Genomic DNA, 25,113 nt, shown 5'->3' with positions numbered 1-25,113 from the left:
GTGGGTTGAACACACTGGTCAGGGTCTGTATCACAAAGTGAGATCAGTGCGTTGTCGAGCTATCTGTGGGGTTAACTCAGAGATACTGGTCTTTTTCTTTTGAACAACTTTCTAGTCTCTGTTGATGGTGCAGTCTGTGGATTTTTGTAATTAGAATTAGCAAACCCCTTTATCTGTTTTTTATTATGAAACCTTACAAGGCTGTGTACCGTCCTCCAGACAGTGCTCATTTAGTCTCTTTCAGACAGAGTCCAGCAAAACAACCCTAAACAAATTGAAGTCCTGCTCCATTTCAGGATCTCTTGTCTGCATTTCAAGATCAGCATTTGTTCACATTTACACAGCCATTGTATTCTTTGAGATATTCACAGTCCCATAATTCATTGCACGTTGGTTTAGTTTTGAATCTTGTTGGGCTGTCCAGAATACCATTTTTTTGGAGGCTTTGAAGCTTCGGTGAGAAATATTCAAAGGTATTCGTCTTCTGTCTGTCTGTGTCCATCTCCCCCGTTTCAGTGCCCGGGATAGCCCACTGCTGTACACACACACACACACACACACACACACAATCACACACACACACACACACACACACACACACACACACAATCACACACACACACACACACACACACACACACACACACAATCACACACACACACACACACACACACACACACACACACACACACACACACACAATCACACACACACACACACACACACACACACACACACACACCTCTACACGTCACAAACAGCGATATCCATCTGAGAATAACTAATAATAATTAATGTTGACTGTGAATCATTTTGTGGGATTATTCCTTATTTCATGGGCTATTTTAGGTTACAGTGATCAACCACTCATGAGTTGTCCGCTTACAGTGTTAATTTTGGGTCTTTTCATACATGACAACATGTGGAAAAACATTTTAAAACTACGTTAGACTAATGTTAGTTGAATTTTGTTTTATTTAGTTTTTTACTTTACTCCGTTGATACTTCGCCTCGCGGACCGTCTGCTCTCCGGCTGGATACCTGCGCAGCGTGCACTTTGATATTGTGACGGGAAAGGAAAGTAATTCTCTCAGAATAAAAAACAAATTTGCACAGGGAACGCACCTGTGGTCGAAGCCGCCCACGTCAAGTGGACTGATAATGCCTGCTCACGTAATGCCCTCAAAGTGAAACTTGCCGATCCTCAACTGGCTCTGCGGCACACATGCAGACCTCCGCCTCTGTGACGCTACCGAGCGAGAGAACGAGGAGCCCTGGCAAAAGGGGTGCCGTTTTCCTTGCATGCGGCACTGCCTCACCGTTGGTGAGGGAAGAGGCAGGAGAATTGGCAGCGAGCCAGTAAATAGCGAAGCGGTCCGTTTCATTGCTTTGCATTTATGTAATCAGATGGTAATCCGCATGAGAAATGATGCACAGCAACAACAATTTGGTTATAATAATCATCCGCTTGTAGTGATCAGTTTGAGCCGGACAGACGGGATCACTAGAAGCTGTTTTCACTGTAAATGAAAAAGCCCTAGAATCTTGCATGGACTGTGTAATTTGGGTAGAAAGTGCTAGTTTAGTTTATTAGACTACAGCTTTCTGAATGCCACCACCTTTCATGGCCATCAATATAACAGTTGTAAAGATATTTCAGTCCAAATCAAAGGTGGACCAACCGACTGACAAGACCAGAGATGCATGCTGGTCTAGTTGTATACCAATAGAAATGGCGGTAGCACTTGGTGTCACTTCCACAGCTTCTGTTGTACGTTCGCAGTTTCTACATACTAATTTGCTGCTCTGGCCTTCCTTTTGCAGGGCTGCCAACCTCTACTTCCTGTTCCTGGTGTTACTGAACTGGGTGCCAGTTGTTGAAGCCTTTCAAAAGGAAATTACCATGATTCCCCTGCTGGTGGTCCTCACTGTCATTGCCATCAAAGATGCCCTGGAAGACTACCGACGCTACCTGTTCGACAAGAAGGTCAACAACAATGTTGTGCGAGTGTTCTGTGGGTGAGTAAACCTCTTATCAGCTTAAAGGTACAGTGTGTAGGGTTTGGCGGTATCTAGCAGTGAGGTTGTAGATTGCAATCAACTGTTCTGGGCTACTGTAGAAACAGAGGCCATTCATACCATAATAACACTACTTTAAGAGCTACAGGAGTCAGACGGCGGCTGGCGATACCACGGTTTAGCACTCTGCGGCTCACGTTACCGCAGTTTCAAAAGCGTTTCGGAGAACTACGGTGGCCTTCAGGTAACATCAAAAGTCTCTCTCTAGAGTCAGTGTTTGGTTTGTCCGTTCTGGGCTACTGTAGAAACATGGAGGAGCAACATGGCGGGCTCCGTGAAGAGGACCCGCTCCCTATGCAGATATGAAGGAGTTCACCACTTGTATAACACATTTTAGTTAAAAAAAACATCTTAAAAATACATAATTCCCCCGATGCTCAGGCCTGGCAGGGGTTCATTTAGGCCAGGCTGGCCACCAGGCTTGCAATATATTGGCGGAAACCCTGCAAACAGGATCCTCACACATGTCAATGCAGAGTCGAGGTGTTGCAGGATGTGGTGCAGTCTCATGTTGACTGCATCAGCCACTGACCTGTTTGCCCTTTATTAGGCAAGCTGCAGGGGGTGCAGAGGTCTGCTGTAGTTAGTCATGTTGATGCAGGGTCATTGGTTGAAAACTTTTTTTTCAGCTTTTCAGAGCAGCTCCTCTTTGCTACCCGATCTCTCCTCAGTCGGTGTCGTCCTGGCCTGGTTGTACAGGAGTGTGTGTGTCCTCCCCCCCCTCTGTAGGCCTGTCTGAGTTTTGCAGTAAACCAGGTTTTATTGGTATCGTATGTGCAGAAGGTTTTTTGTCGGCACACAAGTGTCCTCACAAAAACTGATATAAGATCAGTGTCAGAGAGTTCATCCAGGTCTGAAGTAGAAGAATCCAAAACACTCCAATCACAGTTTAGCATTTGCTAATTAGAAGGAAAAAAAACAAGCTGGTCCCTGGGTATTTCAATTTGTCCAGTTGAACATGTACGTACTTCATGCATAAAGTATGAGTTAAATAGAGGGACTATGATAGCAGGTTTGCAGAGGTTGGCACCAGTGGAGAATTTGCTTATTTGCAGGGACACGTTGGAGGCGGATTTGAACCTGCGACCCTCTTGCTGTGAGGTGACAGCGCTAACCACTGCACCACCGTGCAGCCCTATTATTAAACATATTTCTTTTATTATTTCTGCTATTACTATTATCACTCTATTATATCTAATATATCTACTGCTATTTATTATTATTATTCATATTTCTATTATGATTACAGCTGTTGTGCTGTTATTGTGGTTGCTGTGCATCTCTCTACCCAGAGCATGTTTCTGCCTAAGGTTTCTCTGTGTGGTACAAGAACGTAACACTTCCTGGACTGGAGATAATGTTTCCTCCAGAATACATTTAACATCCAACCATTTAGTAGTGGATACCTCAGCATAAATGTTTGATGGGTTTATGTCAGTAAGTAATGATATAGTAAGTAATCATTATGTTATAATGGATAGTAATATCATATTATCAGGAAGATTTATTAACCCATGCTGTTCAATATCACTCATGGATATATGAATCTGTCCACTGCTCTGATCTGGAAGGATTGTCAGGAGATCAATGACCCCACAATCCCTGCTGCTGCTGCTATGTGACCCTCCTTTCTCCTTTATCTGATTACACAATCCGTCTTTTGAGCCAGTTGTAAAACTTGAACCTTGAGTTTGTTTATAGCATGCGTGCCTCTTAGAGGAGTGGCGATGAAATCTGTCATCACGGTAGGAGCTAACCATTCATCTCTCCCATTCTCACCTTGCCGGCCATGTCCATGCCTTTACTTCAGAGGGACCGGGGAGCATGTTTCCCATCAGAATGGTCTGATAAAAGAAGGGACGGCATGAACGCGCAAGAAAAATTACAATTGGAGAACGGTTGCAGGTAGGTAAGGCTTCTAAGTGGAGACATAAACCGGCAGGAGCAGTGGACTCATGCATAGCTTGGAACGTCCGTCCCGTCTTCACTCTACCAAGGAGCGCCTGAAGAAGAAGAGGACGGTGGTATCTTCCTCCACAGATGATGAGGAACTGAGTCAACTCCTGAAGTTGTATAAAAGCAACAAGATCCGGACCACAAAGTATTCTCTCTTTTCCTTCCTGCCCAAGAATCTGTTTGAGCAGCTCCATCGCTTCGCCAACGTCTACTTCATCTTCCTCGCTGCTCTGAACTTTGTTCCTGAGGTGGAGGCCTTCCAGGCAGAGATCGCTCTGGTTCCCATCACACTGGTGCTGTCGGTGACGGCCGCCAAAGATATCTGGGAAGACTACCGCAGGTTTAGATCGGATCGTTCGATCAACGGGCTTCTCTGCCACGTTTACAGCAGGTAGGTGTAATGTTGCTTTCAGTCGGTTTGATGTGGCAACAACCAACATCTAAGATATCTTATTCTTGTTGGACTGTAGGACTTAAAGTCCTCCTGCACTATGTTGGAATTCCGGCGCGGGGCTGTTATAGATTCGAAAATAGATACTTGTATGTCTATGGGAAATATCTTTTTAACTGTTGCCTAGCAAGAATATGCTGTATATGTTTGTATACAGCCACAAGGAATCCTATATTTTTCAGTAAAGTAGACCTACTTTATTAATAAAAAGCTTTGTTTACACCGTGACTCAGCGATTGTGACTCAGCGATGTCTCAGCTCAATAATGCATGTTGAAAAAGCACTGCAATGAATAGGTTTTTTGTTTTGTTTTCATATAATATTTGCAACTTTTTGGACTAATTTGGCAATTGTTTGACAACAGAAGGCATATTATGGGCCGTTTAGAGACCAACGGAGGAACGAGCATTGACAAGTTTGAAAGATAGACGTAGGTGTAGATGCTTTTATTGTCACTTAGGACGGAAGTCTGACATGAAAAAGGAGTGTTGAATAATGATGGTTAAAGTCGATTTCAGCTCCTTAGTGTTTGTATTTGTATGCTCTTAGAAAACAAAGGGAAATCCCCACACATAAAATTCACTTCTACAATGCCTTTTGTTTATTTTATCAAGACATATCTCGTTGTACAATTGTATACACTTAAACAGTAATTGGCAATAAAAGAGGTGAATGAACAGGAATCTTCGTTTGTTTTCTGTGGGTGTTTTTATGGGAATGTGTCTCTTTCAGATCAATTTGAGGAGTACCTATGGTTCCACATTCTATTGTAAGTGTGTGGGACTCACACTAGTCTGGTCTTGGTCATGGCTTGGTCTCGGTTGTGGTAGTTTATCTTGGATAACCTCTTGACCTCACATTGTATCTCAGGGCTCCAGGGTGCGCCCATTTTGGTCGCATATGTGACCAAAGATCTGTGGAGTAAGACTAAATATTTTCATTGGGCGCACCAGTGCACCTGACAGGTCTGTGTCTGTGTGTATGTGTGTCAAACGGCGCCCTGTAGCCTGCTCCTCCTCCTCGAGCAACATCACAACCATAAAACATACTAATTAAAAATGAAGAGAGCTAGTGATTTCTTTTCGTCAAGAGAAATGCTGCGGTGCTTGTTACACCTGTGCCCGGCTCTGAACGGCCCAGCTCTGATACCAACGTAATAAGTAAACATGTGGATACCTGACGGTTCCGTAGGTAGACTGTTAAACTCACTATTGACGCGTCCAGGTGACCCACCCTGTTTTTCCCTGAAAATCTACATAGTGAACAACAATCTGTGTTGAAATCCGCAGGACGGGAGCTCACCGGGGGGTTGCCCCTCATTTACATTATGATGCGTTCAGGCAAATTTTCCTATTCAGTAAATAGGAGCATTAGTTGAAGGTAAATTCTAACGTTATCATGATGTCTTCAAATGTAGTTACGTAAAATGTAGTTTTTGGTGAGAAACTTGAATAAATACAGTTGTCTGAAGGAGATTTTTTCACAACAATATAAAACTGATAATAGAGAGAATTATAATCTGTTTAACTTCCTAACACAAACCAGTATGCAAATGGTAATAAAGGAGTGGATCTTGAAGTACATGGGATTTATTGTTTAAGTCTTTTCAAATTTTTTTATTTTACCATGGTATCGAATTAGTATAGAGAACCATGGAATTTCGCTGGTATTGGTATCAACTACTAAATTTCTGGTATCATGACATCCCTAGGCCTATGGGAACTAACAAATGACTTAAAGGTTCCATATTGTGCTCATTTTCAGGTTCATACTTGTATTTTGGGTTTCTACTAGAACATGTTTACATGCTTTAATGTTAAAAAAAACCTTTATTTTCCTCATACTGTGCTTGAATATACCTATTCACTCTCTGTCTGAAACGCTTCGTTTTAGCGCATTTCAATGGAATTGCAAAGGAATTGCATTGCTAGGCAACAGTTTGGGTTGTTGACTGTTTACTTCCTGTCAGCTGATGTTATTTACATACACTGCAACAAGAAATAAACTGGGACACATTTAGAATGTTTACGTTTAAAAACTGTGTAAAGGTCTAAATATTGTATATTTGTGACATCACAAATGGACAGACATCCTAACGGCTTGTTTCAAACACACAATTGCTGATACGGGATGTGTGTATTCCTTTGTATATTGAGCGTTTTGATAGTTTAACAGTATTTATTTAGCACTTAAACCTGCTTTATAATATAAAAGACATGAAAATCTCGCTTTTTACAATATGGGACCTTTAAAATGTATTACTGCGGCGCCAAAAGGCACGGTAACATTTTTTGGATGCACCTAAATTATGTGCTGGTGCACCTAAATGAAAAAGTTAGTTTGGAGCCCCGTATCTAACTGTACAGTTAAAGTAATTCTTCTGCCGTGCCTGGAAAAGGGTGTAAGTGAGTTTAATAATTAACCACTCATTGTATCTACAGCATATCTGTCAATCAATGGGCTCTTTTTTTTCTCTCTCTGAGACTTTAAGAAGAATGTAGACTCCCTGTTGGCAAACACCACCAGGAACTTTCACCTTCAAGCAGTTTTTCCTATTCAGTAAATGGGAGCATTAATCGAAGGTAAATTCTAACGTCATCATGATGTGTTCAAATGTGAGGACAGAGTACAAGTATAAAGTAGAATAAATAAGGGATGCACCGATACCACTTTTTTTAGACTGAGTACAAGTACAAGTACAAGTACTTACATTTGGGTACTCGCCGATACCGAGTACCGATACGAGTACTTCTCTGTGCCAAAAGTAAAAGGCGCCAGGGATCTGCGTTGATGTCGGCAACCCACCCGACCCGTTTTGAAACACGGACCAACGAATCTAACGCGCGCGCGCCGGCTAAGGTGGGATCCCGGCTCCGCGGGGTCAGGCGCACCACCGCCCTGTCTCACCCGCACCGTCGGGGAGGTGGAGCGTGAGCGCGTACGGTAGGACGCTGCCGTAAAGTGGTATCAGTGCCCTTGTATCGGATTCCTTTTGCGAGTACGAGTAGGGGTACATGAGCACAGTATCGGACCCGATACCCGATACTGGTATCGGTGCATCCCTAGCATAAATGGAAATACTCAATTAATGTACAAGTACCTCAAAATTGTACTTAAGTACAATACTTGAGTAGATATTAATTGACACCACTGCCTGGGATCTTTCCCTACTATGTCCATTAAAGTTAAAAAAGCCCTGATTGCTAGTAAAGCCTCACAATATGGACCACTCCGTATCCTTTTGTCACGTCATTATACTGTAACCTCATGTACACCAAACATTCTGTGGTCTCTTTTTCTCAGTATTTGATCATTTGTCTCTTCTGTGTCTTCTCATGTTGTCCCACAGCAAGCAGAAAGCCTACATTGACCAGTGCTGGAAGGATGTGCGAGTTGGAGACTTTGTCTGTCTGTCCTGTAATGAAATCATCCCAGCTGACATGCTGCTGCTGTATTCCTCTGACCCGCGTGGGGTTTGTTACATTGAGACCGCCAACCTGGACGGAGAGACCAACCTGAAACAGAGACAGGTGGTCGCTGAAATCACATCGCAGGTAATAAATAGTACACAAAGTGGATTAACAGGTGTAAGATGTGTCTTTGTTTCAATGTGTGGCCCCTAGAGCAAACTTATTGTTGTCCTTTTCATTAAAACTGCAGTTGGTAACTTTTATACAAATTAAAAAAATAACTATTTTTTTATCATAGTTGCTCAAACTGTCACTATATCCTGACAGTAGCACGAGACGGATAATCTGTGAAAAAATCAGGTTCTTGTGTCCTCCTAGTGCTCCTAATGACATTTGCAAGATTCCTTTGCGCCTGAAGTATAACAAACCAATCAATGCGGAGACCAGTCCAGTTTTTTTTTTATTGATTTGAACCCCAAGGTACTTGTATGAGTCCACCTTCTTCACTTCCTCTTCCTGAATGACAAACATGACACGGGACTAAGTGTGTTAGTGCGAGGAAACCTATTGTTTTTTGTTAAGATTATTATTAATCTGCTGCGGAATCGCATTATTAGAGGGGCTTGAGATGCACGAAAACTCACAAAAATTGGCACACGCTTCAGAACTGGCGAAAATGCATAGTCCTGCAGTGATTGGGCTCTGCGTTAATTTTCATTTTACGAGCCCATGTTTGAGGACTATAGGATGCACAAACACTCACGAAACATTGTACCCATGTTCAAACTAGTGATTACTTTGATTTGATGTCACAATTGGAATTGGGTGTGGCACGTCGGCTTTATAGCACCCCCCAATTACTTTTATCTTTGAAAGCATTTTTGACGCCCTTGGTATACTTGAACACTCACGAAACTTGGCACATACATCAAAACCTATGAACGTTAAGAGAGTATACAGCGATTGGGTTTGTGCGTGTTTAGCGGGCTCCATAGCGCCCCCTAATGCATAGAAGGCCTTAGCTTGAACATAATTGCTACTGATATTCATGGAATTTTGTACTCACATTGCTGTCATACTTTTGGACATATTTCCCTTTTGCTCTCATTAGTTCTGCCCAGCTGGAAGTCGGCCATTTCGAATATTGTCCTATCCTATCCTATCCTGTTTATGGTGACCAGACGCCCCGGTTTATTTCAAGCTAGGTGTTCCGACAAATATCTGTAAAACACTCGAATGTTTCCGTTTTCAACAGGCACTAACAAATTGTCCCGGTTTTTCACTACAATTAAAATAATGATAACAATATTATACTTACATAGACGTTGATCATGTTCCACTCATTAATTAATTTGTGCCCATGAAATAAGCATAGCGAGCCAGCACAGCGCACCGCCGCTGCAGTCTCTATAGAGACTGATCACTTTTGAGGCTTTAGTGTGTGGTGTTGTTTTAGACTGCAGTATACATCTCATTTACATAATCATTTGAACATACTGTAAGTCTATACTTTAGGATGAGTGTCCCCTTTGCAGCTGCATTACAGTATGTAGAAAAAAAAATTTATTCAAGATTAAAGGCCTTGCAACGGGTCTGACTCACTCCAGGTGTAAAAGCACAAATAAACTAATGGAAAGCTAATTAGCTTACTCCTACAACTAAACAGCTGTAGAATGCAGTGTGTTCCACACCTAGCTGAAGGACACATCCAGTGAAAAATAGAAATGGACATTGCTGCCTGCAAGAGACACAATGTACACAGAAGGCAGTAAAACATCAGTCTCTGCCTCTGCTCGCGTCTACTTTTTAAAGTGTCTGACGGTTATGTCAGTCTCATTCTCAGTGGATGTCAATCTCAAAACTCTACAAATAACAGCCAGTAAAAAAGTATCTGCTTATCCGTATGAGTATTTATCTGCAGGTTTGATTGATTTTGTTGTTGTTGTTGTGTGTGTGTTTTCCAGGGAGCAGAGTTCACCGTTGAGAGCTTCCACAGTCGTATTGAGTGCGAGAACCCCAACAATGACCTCGGCAGGTTCAGAGGTTACATGTGAGTTCCTTTTCATCGTACAGTTATCGAACACATCTGTTAAGTACACAGTGCCACGAGATTGATATATGGAATCAGTATTACCATCTTTGCAGTGCATATATTAGCCCTGTGTTATTGTTTCTTATCCTGTCTAATTTTTGTGGCTACTTCCTCCATCTTCGTCTTCATTTAATACTGCAACACCTTCGTTTCGATATGTGAAAAAAACACTGTGCTTTGTTGAAGTAATTCCAATAGAAATGTTGCAGGCAGTATACACAAAGCTGGATTAATAGATATTCCTAAGATTTTTGATTACTGTTAACATTTATCATCCCATAGTCACAGTGGGGACAGCTCACTCGAACACACTGCTAAGACTGAAGCCTACCACGTACGTTCTGTGCCTGCGTGACATGAAATAGCTCCACCAGCAGGTCGCAGGAGTCTGTATTTGTCATTCAACATGCTGAATCGGCCGGAAAAAAAAATTTGACACGGGCAGACTGGAGGCGACGGTGCGGGACACACTAAAAAAATTAGGCTGACAGACGCGCACCGACGGCCCCAAACTGTCCGACGGCAGACCGTTGGCTTGGTGTGTCAGGGCTCGCAGTCGGCTCTCTCTTTTTAATGAGAATTCAAAAAATTATTCAAAGCTCATATTTATTTATTAATGTCTTTATTGTATAGTAAAAAACAAACATTGATGCATAACATTTCTACCATACCAACACTTAACATTATTTCTTGCTTTTTCATTACTAATACACTGTGTATAGCTTATAAAGAAACATAACAGACTGAAAAGCATAACATTAAAAAACATTTATTTGCAAGAAGCATGAGTGATTGACAAAGCACTGTGTCACAAATTCACTAGTGATGTCAGATTATTTTTTTTTAAAGTTATTTTTTTGGGGGCATTTTCCATTTTTATTGAGGACAGTGGATAGAGTCTTGAAAGGGGGGAGAGAGAGAGAGAGTGGATGCGGAAAGGGCCACAGGCCGGATTCGAACCCGGGCCGCCGCGGTCAGGACCAAGCCTTAATACATGGACGCCCGCTCTACCAACTGAGCTAACCCAGGTGCCCTCAGATTATTTTTAAGAAGAATAGATAATGACACGTTTAGGTCTTACAACCATTTATCATTTATTATTATCAAGCTAGTGGAAGGAAATAGTAATTTACAAATGCAGTAGAGCCTTCTTCTAACCATCACAAGGCCTCAAGCACACCTCTGTCTTGTGAATCTACCAGTCAGTGGGTGTAGAACTTTTTATGCTTAGCTCCGTCCTGTTGTGTGTTTGCATGTTGTTCCACAGGGAGCATCCCGGTGGGGTTCGTGTCGGCCTCCATAACAGCAACCTTCTGTTGAGGAGCTGCACCATCCGCAACACTGAGACCGTGGTGGGCATCGTGGTCTATGCTGGTAAGAGCACAGCATCACTTAGTAAACATCTCACTAAAGACAGATAGTACTTCAAGATAGAACACAAAGTGAATGTTTACTCACTTTGTGCAGTCTGTTCACCACAAACGACTGCACCAATGAAACTCCACACTCACCGGGAACTCCAGTTGTTTCTGTTCTGTTGCTCCATTGTCTCTTGTCTCTTGTGTCAGTGCTTTCATGATTTGGAGCCGACTTAACCTCACTTTCACTTCCACTTCTTCATGTGCAGTTGAGTGCCTCTCTTTGCTGTGTGTTCTTTGTGTGTCTGATCACACCTTTAAAGTGTGTTGGTTCAGTTCAAATGAACTCTGCTTTTATTGTTTAGTGAGGTTAAACTAGGCTGACATGAAAGCTGTCACTCAAACTCTGGTGCAGACTAAACAATCAGACTGAAAAGGTGGGTTCCATAAAGTGAGTTTACCAAATAAGCCAGGTTTATTTCGGTTAGTCTGACTCCTTTTCAGATTATTTGGTTCCATAAAGCAAATTAAACATAGTTCAACAGTTACTATGGCAACTTATGCTTGGAAACTAACCTGATCGGTGGCAGGATAACTGTCGGGCTACGCCTCAGCTGTTGCTTAACCAATGTTCCTGTTACACTGGCCGAACGAGAAAGCAATGGTTTTAAAATAAGGAAGTAAAATAAGTAACAGTCGGAACTACAATTGCAAAAAATGATGTTGACCAGCAGTAATATCTAAATCCTCTATTTCCCCCGAGAGGAAACCATGTTTGTTTGTTTTTTCCTTTTTTTTCAAAGTTTTGCTGACAAAATTAATCTTTATTAGCTACAGGTGTTTAATTTTTTTTAAATTTATTTTATTGTGTATCACAATACAATACAAACAGGTAATAAATTATACTGACAAGGGTGTAACGCGAAATATACAGACATTAACATAAGACGTATGAAACAGTTGTTATGATTTGGATATGGATATGGTTAGTGGGAGTATTGTAAGTGTTTGTGTGTGTGTATGAAAGTGTGTGTGTCATATATTCATATGTGAATGACTGTAACCAGAGATATTTGCAGGTATATCCAAGGGGAAGGAGGGAAAAGAGTAGATAGAGAGATAAATAAAATAAATAAAATTAATAAAATTAATAAAATAAATAAAATAAACGGAACTCCTTGAAGGAATTTATTCAAATTTGAACATCCATGGAGTTGATTCGATTTTGAAGGTCAAAGGTCAAGTTGACTGTGACCTCACGTCCGCCCCGCTCTCCGGAACACCTGGAGGGAATTCCTTCAAATTTGGCACAAACTTGGGACTCAAGGATGAACTGATTAGATTTCGGTGGTCAAAGGTCAAGGTCAGTGCGACCTCATAATGTTCTATAATAGTGATGACTGAGCATCATCTGCTCTTCTCTTACTGTGTGACTCAGGTCATGAGACTAAAGCCATGATGAACAACAGTGGGCCGAGGTATAAGCGCAGCCAGCTGGAGAAGCATCTGAACACAGACATCCTGTGGTGTGTGCTCCTGCTCATCGTCATGTGTCTGTCTGCTGCTATAGGTGTGTACCAACCCGGCTCTCACTTCACGACACAGCTATGAACAGCAGCAGTATTATTATGTATAGTTGACTGTGTAAAGCGACATATCGAACACAGGAGAGACAGTATTTCCATGAAAACCAGTCACCAAAAGGACAGCCACAACACTTTTCCAGAGGCTGAGGGATTTAACCATCTTTAGTCGCTCAGAGTGATGAACTGCTCTGGTGTGTTTCAGGTCACGGCCTCTGGCTGAAGAACCTCAAAGACCCGGTCTTTCAGGTCGATGGGGAGACGTCTCCGGCCTTGGCTGGATTCTATGTTTTCTGGACTATGATCATTGTGCTGCAGGTATACAATTAACCATTTCAGTTCAATCAATAAAAATGTGGTTGTTTTCCAGTTTTAGAAGTGCTTGTCATATCCGTAAACGCATCATACATGTAATCCATTTCTGTCCCAACAGGTGCTGATCCCCATTTCTCTGTACGTGTCCATTGAGATTGTCAAACTGGGCCAGATCTACTTCATCCACAACGACTTAGCCTTTTACAACAAGCAGCTGGACTCCAGGATTCAGTGTCGGGCCCTCAACATCACCGAGGACCTGGGCCAGATCAAGTACCTGTTCTCTGATAAGACGGGAACTCTGACAGAGAACAAGATGGTGTTCTGCCGCTGCAGCATCTATGGGGTCGAATACCCTCACGTGGAAAATGGTAAGAGAACTGATGATTTGATTTTTACCTCCGTTGGAGACATTTTCACATAGTGAGGAATCAGAGCAGAGATCCAGCAGGAACAATGGGAGGTGTTTTAGAGATATTGGCCAGTCCAGGCATGTTTTAATGGATCGGTATCGGCTAAAACAAACCTGATCAAATACAGATTCTTTGTTTCCAGAGGCCTGTACTACGAAGCGAGTTCAACATACCCAGGGTATCTTCTCGTTATCTGGCTTAACTATCTCTAACAAATGAGATCACGCTAAGCGGTCCTACGACGCTGGTTATCAACTCAGTAAATCAACCCAGAGATTCTCAGTCTGACTGCGAGCGCGTTCACATGAACGGGGCGGTGTTTACAGCATCTGACCAATCACAGATCTGGAGGATTACAGAGAGAGGAGATGATAGTGACTTCATCAATGTGCAAAAACATAAAATGTCACAGAATGATGCATGTTTTTGGGATACAGTGTAAATTTAGTACACAAAGCATTTTTTAGCTTTATAAAATGTTTGAGTATGTTGTATGTATGGAGCTGTAATATATGCAAAAACATACAGACAAAATACAGATTTACAGTATCTATTCATCAACATGAACCTTTTTTCCCTTTGACTATCTACAGTAACCATTTATCATATATCAGATGACATTGTGCCATCTGATATAATAATATAGGGCCCATTTACAAAAGATTACAGAAACTTAATGAAGACTAAAATGTATATTTCACTCATTCCACCATCCCAGTAAAGATTTGGAATTTAATCTGAAATGTAATCTAAGTGTTTGATTATAAGTGAGTGATTATAATATAACATAATTGTAAATGCTTTGTGTTTGTCAGCTCGGAGGCTGGAGGTGTACGAGACGGAGAAGAACGAGACGGCCGGTCGCTCTGTGACTCTGAAGTCGGGCTGCAGCGGTAAATCTCTGAGTTGTCGCTCTCTCAGCTGCAAACACAGCTCTGTGTCTCTGCACACACTCACTGCTGAGTCAGACGAGGAAGCGGAGGAGGAGGAACGACTGTCCAATCACATCCAGCCCAGGACCAGCGCCTTCTGCAGTCGCATGGTCAGATTTACCCACAAACACTCACACAAACACCAAGCAAATATGATTTAAAAAAAGTTATTTTTATAAAACGGTCACTATATCCTGACAGTAGCACATGAAACAGGTAACCTGAAAAAAATCATGTGTCTCTGTGTCCTCCGGTGCTCCTAACAGCATCTGCAAGATTTCACAGACCGATTTCACCAGCTGCCGTCTATGAGAGCCGGCTGTCAATCACTCGCAAACTCTGATCAAACGGTCAAACTAGGCAGCGCTGATCAAATATGAATCAATATTATGTTACGTTAATGCCTATTTCTCTCCTCTAATGTTTTCAGAATCATCTTGTAGTGCACGGTTTAGCTGTAAAATGAGGAAGTTTGTGACGCCATTATAAAATCTGGTGAAGGAACGCCAAGTTCCGGTCACATGACCGGAGCACAGCCAATAGGAACGCACTCTCTCTGAAATGACCTGTGATTGGACAAAGTCTCCCGTCACGGGCTAGAATTTCTAAAGCCTGAAAACAGAGCCATGAGGAGGAGCAGAAGTCTAGTTATCTCTCAGAACACTTGAATTACAATATGCTGAAAGGTTATTATGGAATTTTTGCCCAATGATGCCAAAAATATACTGCCTACTGAAGCTTTAACAAAATGAACGAGACAAAAAAATACAAATGAAAATGTGATTAAAAAAAATACATTTTGCTCTGTGACCTAAGACACATTGTCTTTAGATGTGAGAGGGTGTCAGACTTCAGTCTTATAAATGTCTTTTCAAAGTCTCCTAGTGTATGTTAGGCAATACTTTACATTTTGTCAATCACAAGGTAGCCCCCACCCTAAACTATCCCCTGCTTTATGGTCTATTTGACTCTAAATGGGACCATAATTTACTAAATGAACATCATGCTGTATTGAAGAAGACTTGAAATTAGCAATTGAGACCATAAACTCATGTTTAAAATGTTTACTGAGGTAATAAATCAAGAGAGAAGTAGGCTCATTTTCTCATAGACTTCTATACAACCAGAGGAGTCGCCCCCTACTGGTTATTAGAAAGAATACAAGTTTAATTTCAGGCACTTTTGTTATTGGCTTCACTTTTCAGAACTTATGGATAGTCTCTTTTGGGTACTTGAAACTTTCCTGATATCCACATTTTGTTCATGCTCTAGCCATGATAAATAAGCGCCTGCTTGCTCCTATGTATGTCTGTTCAGGCGAAGGAGGTGATACCAGACCCTGAGCTGGTGAGGAAGTTGAATTGGTTCTCCTCGCCTGTCCTGGCTCTGAGTGACGGCTCCTCTGGGACTCCATCCAGCCTGGAGCTCACCTACATCACTGACTTCTTCCTCGCTCTGGCCATCTGTAACAGCGTGGTGGTCTCCTCGCCAAGCCAGCCTCGACATGTGGTAGGTAGATGATCTTCTGCGAAGCATGTCACTTCAAGGACTTGTATCTCCAGAACAATATTTTCACATCTAAAAGATCCAGATTGTACTTGTAGAGGTTTTTCACTTGTTTACATTGTTTGAATTAATTTACTGGGTTCACCGATACCAATATTGCTGTTTTTGTGTTTGTTTGCTTGAGCGGTTGTAATCGACTATTTAGTTATTTGTTTATATTCATTAGATCAACTGCTTATTTTCTATAACATAAATTTACACTTTACACAAATCATATCCACACATATACACAAATCCTTTTCTCTTTCTTCAGGCTTTTTCTATTTCCTCTTTTTCACTGAATTTCTTCTTTTTTTTAAACTCTAAGAGAGAGAAATATGAATTTTCATAAATTCACTTAAAGGGGACATGTCATGCTAATTTTCAGGTTCATGTTTGTATTTTGTGTTTCTACTAGAACATGTTTACATGCTTTAATGTTCAAAAAACACATTCTTTTTCTCATACTGTCTGCCTGAATATACCTGTATTCACCGTCTGTCTAAAACGCTCCGTTTTATCGCATTTCAACGGAATGGCAACGGAATTGCGTTGCTAGGAAATAGCTTGGGTCTATGTTTACATCCTGTCAGCTGATGTCATTCACATCCACTGCAACAGGAAATAAACTGGGACACATTTAGTATGTTTACTTTTAAAACTGTGAAATGGTCTAAATATTGTATATTTGTGACATCACAAATTGACAGAAATCCTAACGGCTTGTTTCGAACGCACAGTTTCTGAATACGGGCTGTGTGTATTTCTCCATGGATTGAGTGTTTTGATACTTTCACAGTATTTGTATATCACTTAAACCTGCTTTATAATATAAAAGACATGAAAATCTCACTTTTTACAATATGAGACCTTTAAAACTAGCACATTTTGCTTAAAAACAATGACTTACTGAGCAGTTCAGCTCAGGAGTTCCCTTACAAAATAAGATCCCTTGAGCACATAACTTACCTGGTAGAGCAGGCTGCCCATGTACCGATGCTGAGTATTATATCCGACCCTTTCTCCCCCCCCCCCCTTCTCTCCCCCTTCCATAACTATCACTGTTACTATCCAATAAAGACAAAAAAATAGTTTTAAAACAAAAACTGATCCCATATCCCATGTTCTCTTTTCTTTCTTTTCCCTGCAGGTGCCTGAAGCACGAACGCCTCTCAAGTCCCTGGAGGAAATCAAACTGATTTTCCAGCGCTTCAGCTTCTCTCCTCTGTCAGCCCTCTCCACCCTGTCCCCTCCCCAGATCAAAGGCAGCCCTCGCAGCTTCACCAGCAGGCTGTTTGCCCGGGGGAAGACTGGCTCTTTCACCTTCTCCACGCCCACTAACAGCACCACAGACGGGTCAGAACCAGCTCAAGAAAGCAACCTGGAAACCTACAACACGAGGCGTAAACTGGACTCATCTTCCAGAGTGGAAGAAGAAGATGCCGGACAGACGGAAGACAGGGAGACAGAGGATTATGAAAAGACAAACCCTTATGGGGCAAGCCCGGATGCGGAGGACCTGATCACAGAAGTGGATCGTGAGAGTAATGGCGATGATGAACTGCTCTATGAGGCGGAGAGTCCAGACGAGGCAGCTCTGGTCCATGCAGCCAAGGCGTACCACTGCACCCTGAGAGGACGTTCTGCAGAGAGCCTGCTCGTGGATTTGCCAGGAATTGGCTCTCTGGCTGTCCAGCTACTCCACATCCTGCCCTTTGACTCCAACAGGAAGAAGATGTCAGTGGTGGTCCGCCACCCGCTCACAGGACAGGTGGTGGTTTACACCAAGGGAGCTGACTCTGTCATCATGGACCTGACTGAGACACCTAAAGGTAAGTAACAGAGGGAAAATGGACAAAAACATTAGGGAATACGGCCCTGACTGAAGTATGTTGTCTTTGCCTGACAAATAATAATAATATTAATAGCAATGTTTGTCTGTATCATTCTGTTATGTTCAGGTGCAGATCAGGCTCAGGAGATCTACAGTCACATCCGAGAACAAACCCAAAACCATTTAGACGGCTATGCCAGAGAAGGCCTCCGCACTCTCTGCATCGCTAAAAAGGTAACGCTTCAGGACAGTGATCAAAAATGCACATTTTCTAAGACATTTTCATCACACAGTATTTACTATCATGAAGTCCTGTGGCCCTAGAGATCAAATTAAATACAAATCTAACGTCCCATCAGTGTATGCAGCTCTGTGCACTGTTCTGATCATTTGTGAATAATATAGTTGATCTAAACTTGTTGCATGGTGTTGATTTCTGTACCTATGTATATTTATTGTGTGCAGATTTGGGTTTAGATTTATCTTAAAGATCCCATATTGTAAAAAGTGAGATTTTCATGTCTTTTATAGGTGCTTTATAAATACTGTTAAACTATCGAAACGCTCAATATACGGATAAATACACACAGCCCGTATTCAGAAATTGTGCGTTTGAAACAAGCCGTTAGGATTTCTGTCCATTTGTGATGTCACAAATCTACAATATTTAGACTATTAAACGGTTTTAAACATAAACATTATAAATGTGTCCCAGTTTATTTCCTGTTGCAGTGTATGTAAATAACATCAGCTGACAGGAAGTAAACATGGACCCAAGCTGTTACCTAGCAACGCAGTTCTGTTGCAATTGTTGAAATGCACTAAAACGGAGCGTTTCAGAGGGTGAATACAGGTATATTCAGGCAGACAGGATGAGGAAAATAAAGTTTTTTGAACATTACAGCATGTAAACATGTTCTAGTAGAAACACAAAATACAAGTAGGAAAATATGATATGGGACCTTTAAGATCAATGCAGACTACAGGCCTCTTTAAATCTCTGAATAACTGTGCTGCTCATACCACAACAACACATTTTTATCCCAGACTACACAATTAATTACAAGATTTTTTTAGTTGGGAAATCTGTGACTGGATAATGTAGAAGATTCCTAAATAAAACAAATCAAACAAAGAAATGCAAAGTGAAATACAATACATCTTGTTACATGTATTTCCTTTTCATATATGAATTTACTGTGTCACAATAAAATTAAAAATATATTGTGGCATGTTGTGCAACAAACTTTTTAGAGATTGATTCTTTTATTAATTGTGCTAGGTTCACAAACAATCATTAAACAAACAAACAAAATACTCCCTGGATATTCACACTTTTCACAGTTTCTTTTCCACAGTCCCACAAAAATGTCCGACAAGAGCTCTCTTAGAGATTACGCAAAGTTGATCAAGGTAACCCAGTTCAAAAACAAAAATAGTTCAACTCAAACATCTCTTAATCTCTAAAAGAAATAGTTACTCATGGTGAAAGGAACAACAACGTGTGAATAGAGCCATTAAGTCAGTCAGTCACTCAGTCAGTTTGCAGTCGGTCAACAGCATCTCCGTCTTGTTCGGGCCGTAGTGGTGTCCGTGAGTTTGCTGCGATTGCACCGATGGTTTAATCTGAACCGACCGTACGCATCTATTGCAGTTAAGCAGGCGAACCAAACTTTCCTTCCAATAGAGTGCTGCAGGGATGACGTATTTTTGTAGGAAACAGGAAGTTAGCATCACCCTGATTCCCTCCACAAAAAGCCAATTTGATTTTTTTAGTCGGCGTTATGTACTATTTTTTGTAGTTAGCAACTACACGTATTCAGACACATAAAAGCTTATATCACAGAATAAAATGTTAAAATCTCTTAAGCTCGAGTTAACCACAGACCTTATTTTAGGCATCTCACTAAAAACTCATTCAAAAAGCCCATTGACGTCCAGACGAGGGAACCGGAAGTGCTAAAATGTTAACTCATTTCTGCAGTATTCAATAACTCTATGTAATGGGCACTTATTTAGCTTTTATCAACTGAATGAATTGGTTTTCATGTGACATGAATTTTCCATGCCATATTTAAATTGAAAAATAACACAGAAAAAGTGAAGAAGTGTATTGCACTTAGTGCAGCATAGACCTGCTAATACCAAATGCAAAGCACTGTCATTCAAGACCAAGGGCCTTGGAAGGAGGTTATGTTTTCACCGGCGTCTGTCTGTCTGTCTGTCCTTCTGTTAGCAGGATTACTCCAAAAGTTTGCGATGGATTTGAATGAAATTTGTTGGAGGGATGGAGTAAGGCATAATGAACAATCCATTCAATTTTGGTGGCGATCCAGATCATGATCCAGATGCAGGAATATTTTTAAGGATTACGATCAGCCTGAGCATTCAGACCACAGGGTACAACACATGCGCAGTGTAGCAGATGACGCGTTGATAATGCATAACCCCGCCTCTTTCCTCCAGAGAGCAGAGAGATACGTGTGCGGATGTGTGGCGAGACATCGAGGTGCGTGAGCTGCTGGCCGTCCGCGGTGAGAAAAAAAAACGGTAGATGACGGGATGAGAGACAACGTAGTGTAACGTTATACAGACATAACAAGGCTGCTGAATGAGAGAGTCATCCGCCGATACGTTACATAGAAACACACCGTGTTAATAACAAGCCGACCACCTCACGGTACCGCCAGCTGTGAGCTGTGATCTGTTTTTAAAGTCACGCACCTTGGCGGAGGTCTGCGCTCTCCGAGTGCCATTCTAGTTATCGTTGACATAGCCTGAAGGCAACCACGACAGACAACCTTTCACATTAAAACATTTTTCTGAGAGACATGACTACTGACTGTACATTTAGTTACATTTGTGATTGATCGTCTGCAGTTTTAAGGGGTTGGTTTATTTTCCTCATGTCTCATTCATGAAGTGAAGCGTCATGCAGCTGTGTGAGCAGTGCCCGCTCACATACTCTGTTCTAGCCACTGCTATAGAATTGGCTCAACTCTTCCTAAAGATGGCTTAGTAGTCTGCTCAGGAGTGAATGTATGTAAAAAGATGATGGTGTTACTCAGTGTGTGTTCTGTGTGTGGAGCAGGTTCTGGAAGAGGAGGAGTATGAGGTGTGGCTGAAGGGACAGCAGCTGGCAGAGAGCAGTATAGAGAACAGAGAGGAGCTGCTGCTGGACTCAGCTCAGAGACTGGAGACCAAACTCACCCTGCTGGGTAGGACAGCCGCTCGCTGCGGCCGACACACGGACAACTTGTATCAGAGCTGGGAGCGGTGATACTTAAAGTGCTTTGTCTCTGTGTTTGTGTGTGTTCAGGCACCACAGGGATAGTAGACAGACTGCAGGAGAATGTCCCAGAGACCATTGAAGCTCTTCAGAGGGCTGGGATCAAAGTCTGGGTCCTCACCGGAGACAAAAAGGAGACAGCCATCAACATCGCCTACGCCTGCAAACTCCTTCGTCCCAACGACGAGCTGCTGACAGCCAGCTGTGGAAGCAAGGTCAGTGGCTAAGGGACTGTACTGTAGCACCGTTATAGGGCTTATTTGGAAATGATGAAACGTTGATCTATGACTGTTGTTTGGTCTTGCATTGCCCTTTTACGCCTCTTCCTCTCAGCTTGTTTATTCAGCTCTCTAGCTACTGTTTACGTGGTTTATTGTCATCTCCTCATTCCCTCATTCTGCAAGTGCTAAACACTGAATCTATAAGTTGTGGACATGGTTGGCTTGGTTATCTTAGTGGCTGTTCTGATACATACAGTAGCTTTTTAAAATGTGTTGAGCCTACTTGTAACTATTTTGTCCATGAAAAAGTCATGTTGCATAGTGTAAGTTTACAGTGTTACATTACAGTGTTTACATGTGCAAACTAGCTTTTCTCCTGCTGGTAGTAGAGTATAATAATGACTAGGTCAGGTCAGCCTGTCTGCCCATTCAACACCCTAGTCCAAGGAGTAGTAGGATTAAAATAAAGTGTAGAGCCTATTTGTAAATAACACTACAGATGCATTAACATATTTAAATCGCATTTCATTACACAGTAGACATTAGAATATTGGGAGGGAGCTCGGAGTAGAGCCGCTGCTCCTTCGCGTCTGCTGCCCCCCCGTGACCCGGCCCGGATAATTGGAAGAAAATGAATGGATGGATGGATGGATGGATGTGAATATATAATGTGAAATATATATTGTGTGTGCGACTTGAAGGTGCTGTTAGAGGAAAGGTCAAGGTCACACAACAGGACTCATCCTCTAGACCAGGGGTCACCAACCTTTATTATCAAAAGAACTATTTTAGGCAAAAAGAAAAAAAATATATATCCGGAGCCGCAAAACATTTGAGCATTGTGATGAAGGTAACACAGTTTATAGTCTAAGTATATAGTATATAAGTCTAATGCAGTGAGGGCCAAAGTAGGAATAACAGCTATTAAAAGAATTTCATTTCCATTTATCATTATTATCTTGTAGGTCTACGGTGATTCTTATATTCTCCAGTTGTCAATCTGTAGCATATACACTAAATAATTTTTTTAATTTTTTTTTATCATTTCCATCAACCAAAATGTGCGTCATCTACGGCCTGGTGCCTTATCCTCTAATTTTGCCGAACATCGATAGCTCAATAAGCTAGCTATGGATTCTAAATCCAAAAAAGAAAAGTCTCGGAGGAACATAGAGAATTTAATAGTGCGTGGACAGACTCTACCACAAAAAAGTAATTAAAACACATTTCCAGAACAAGCACGCTGCATTTGCTGAAAAGCCAGCAGCAGCATCCGGCCAAATGTCCTGAGATGTTTCTTCAATGTCCTGCCTCTCATTTGCACTTGGGCCCTCACTGCATTAGACTTAATAGGCTGTGTTTCCTTCATTACAATGCTCAAATGTTTTGCAGCTCCAGACAATTTTTTTTTTATTGTTTCTGGCCTAAAATGTCTCTTTTGATAGTAAAGGTTGCTGACCCCTGCTCTGGGGGCTGAATTCATCGCAATCTACCCAGAGGTTGTTGAGATATCTTTTTCCTGAATAGTTCCGACAGCTATAAACCCAATCTTCAACCCCAGCTGCTTGAAGGATAAAACTACAAAAACAAACCAAATGTAATTGCATACATTTGGATAAATGCAGTGAAGTGAAAGACCTGTAACTCCATGATACAGTACTGATGGATTTTTCTTTCACACATCAGGATATGTGTGCAGCTTTACTTGAGGAGCTCAAACTGGAAGTGCAGCGTGGTGAGGACGGTTTCACTGAACCGACTGCAGCAGGGAATCCTGGGGAATCCTCCTCAGGCGGTGTGGCAGCCTTCATTCTGGTTATAGATGGACGGACGCTGGACTGGGCCCTGCAGGAGGAGCTGAAGAGCAACTTCCTGGAGCTGAGCTGTAAGTGCAAGGCAGTCATCTGCTGCAGGTCCACTCCGCTGCAGAAGAGCCAGGTGGTCCGCCTGATCCGGGACCAGCTTGGTGTCATGACCCTGGCTGTAGGTAAGGACTTGCAGGGAAGTCTTAACACATGATGCCTGTTCATGAATAATTATTTCAAACAACTTGAAGTGTCTTTTTTTTAACATTATATTTATTGTTTTTTTTAACATAGAAAGAATACATATATTGACTTTTATAACACCCTCTCCCCCCACCCTCAACATCACATATTCACGGGAAAAAAAGATAAAAAAGAGTAAATATTAATAACAGGTATAGTAATATTTTATAGGTGCTTCCAGGAATTGCATAAAAGTGTCCCATACTTCCCTGAATTTATTTGATTTCCCTCTGACCACATAGGTTAATTTCTCCAAAGCAAGTAACCCCGTAACCACATTGCAGGCGTGGTTAGAATGACAGTGATGTGCAGATCCTGATTGGCCGACTACGTTTGTTGCCAAGTTCAGCTGGCATATGCGTGTGTGACTGGAGAAGGGTATTACCCATAGAGTCCAGTAGAGGGCTCTGCCTGTGCTTATAGAACTAGGATTACAATTCTGTAACCTTTTGTAATTGTTAGACCTGTTAATAACTGGTGGACAAAACAACAATTGATTTAATTTAATTAATTATGGATAACATCTTCTACTATGTAATATGCTTTGTACATACCTAAACATGGAGAGCAATGAAAAACTGTTTTTGTCATTTAGGTGATGGAGCCAATGATGTGAGCATGATTCAGGTGGCTGATGTGGGCATCGGGATATCTGGTCAGGAGGGCATGCAGGTAATGACCGCTAGATTCATCCGGACAGAACACTTACCAAAATGACATCAGTCTTTATAAATGACATGAAGGTTGCTGTTGTTGTTTGATAATTGACTTACTGAACTGTATTTGTTTGCATATGATTGAAATCCAAGCTTCCCCAGTGTTTTTACGGTTTCTTACTATTGTCTCATTTGTAAGTCATGTTGATTGTGGTGAAGCCAAAGACAATTTTTCACATTGTGAACCGTAAAGTTTCAAACTATCTAACTAGTACATACCTTATCCAGTTGCCACAGTGGAGACAATCACAGAACAAGGACTCATGCCTATTTTGTAGGCTGAAAATGGTGCACTAAAATATACATTGTTTATGTAAACTCTCTACACTCCTCTTATCTCTAAAACTGCCAGAGCTCGTAAGATTCAACTAGAAGTTTGAAAGAAGACACTTTGTGGTCATATTGGCGTCTGTAATATTACAGTTGCAAGGAGATGCTTGTTTTTTTTTTGTTTTCCTTACTAGCACCTATTGTGTATGAAGCAGTCAGTAATATTTTTGTCTCTGTGTATCGTTCCCCAGGCTGTGATGTCCAGTGACTTTGCTATCTCCAGGTTTAAACACCTCAGTAGGCTGCTGCTGGTCCATGGCCACTGGTGTTACTCTCGTCTTTCAAACATGATCCACTATTTCATCTACAAGAATGTGGTAAGAGGTCTTTACCGACTCTACTTAGTCTCTGTGTGTTTAAAATGCTTGTAAAATAGCTTGATTTAAAGATAGGGTCGACGATGTTGGAAAGCTAGTATCATTTGAAAGTAGCATCGCCTCAGGAGCTCCGTCTAAACCCCCCCTCCACTCGGGGCTCCTTCCAAGGCAACGCCCCCCCAACCACATGCACGAGCACCGCCACATCGTAACTACTTCACAG

General features: G+C 41.7%; 1 protein-coding gene across 4 annotated transcripts in view; it reads left to right on the top strand.

The window, feature by feature from the left end:
- Positions 1-25,113, top strand: part of atp10d (ATPase phospholipid transporting 10D) — a 37,516-nt gene that overhangs the window by 2,845 nt on the left and 9,558 nt on the right. For 3 of the 4 annotated variants that reach the window (XM_074661697.1, XM_074661696.1, XM_074661695.1), the window contains 16 exons: positions 1,826-2,020; positions 7,837-8,041; positions 9,862-9,947; positions 11,257-11,363; positions 12,786-12,917; positions 13,136-13,248; positions 13,364-13,616; positions 14,474-14,700; positions 15,908-16,099; positions 17,286-17,967; positions 18,097-18,203; positions 21,061-21,187; positions 21,289-21,473; positions 23,166-23,466; positions 24,123-24,199; positions 24,765-24,890. In XM_074661697.1, coding sequence (XP_074517798.1) covers positions 1,826-2,020; positions 7,837-8,041; positions 9,862-9,947; positions 11,257-11,363; positions 12,786-12,917; positions 13,136-13,248; positions 13,364-13,616; positions 14,474-14,700; positions 15,908-16,099; positions 17,286-17,967; positions 18,097-18,203; positions 21,061-21,187; positions 21,289-21,473; positions 23,166-23,466; positions 24,123-24,199; positions 24,765-24,890 — 3,115 coding nt within the window. Of the gene's footprint in view, positions 1-1,825; positions 2,021-7,836; positions 8,042-9,861; positions 9,948-10,599; positions 10,812-11,017; positions 11,364-12,785; positions 12,918-13,135; positions 13,249-13,363; positions 13,617-14,473; positions 14,701-15,907; positions 16,100-17,285; positions 17,968-18,096; positions 18,204-21,060; positions 21,188-21,288; positions 21,474-23,165; positions 23,467-24,122; positions 24,200-24,764; positions 24,891-25,113 lie in introns of those variants that run through there. The other variant, XM_074661698.1, reaches the window with a different exon arrangement.

The sequence above is a fragment of the Sebastes fasciatus genome, chromosome 15 (genome assembly GCF_043250625.1).
Source record: "Sebastes fasciatus isolate fSebFas1 chromosome 15, fSebFas1.pri, whole genome shotgun sequence".
Taxonomy (NCBI): domain Eukaryota; kingdom Metazoa; phylum Chordata; class Actinopteri; order Perciformes; family Sebastidae; genus Sebastes; species Sebastes fasciatus.
Note: the sequence above shows the minus strand (reverse complement) of the source record. Positions and strands in the feature narration are given on the sequence as shown.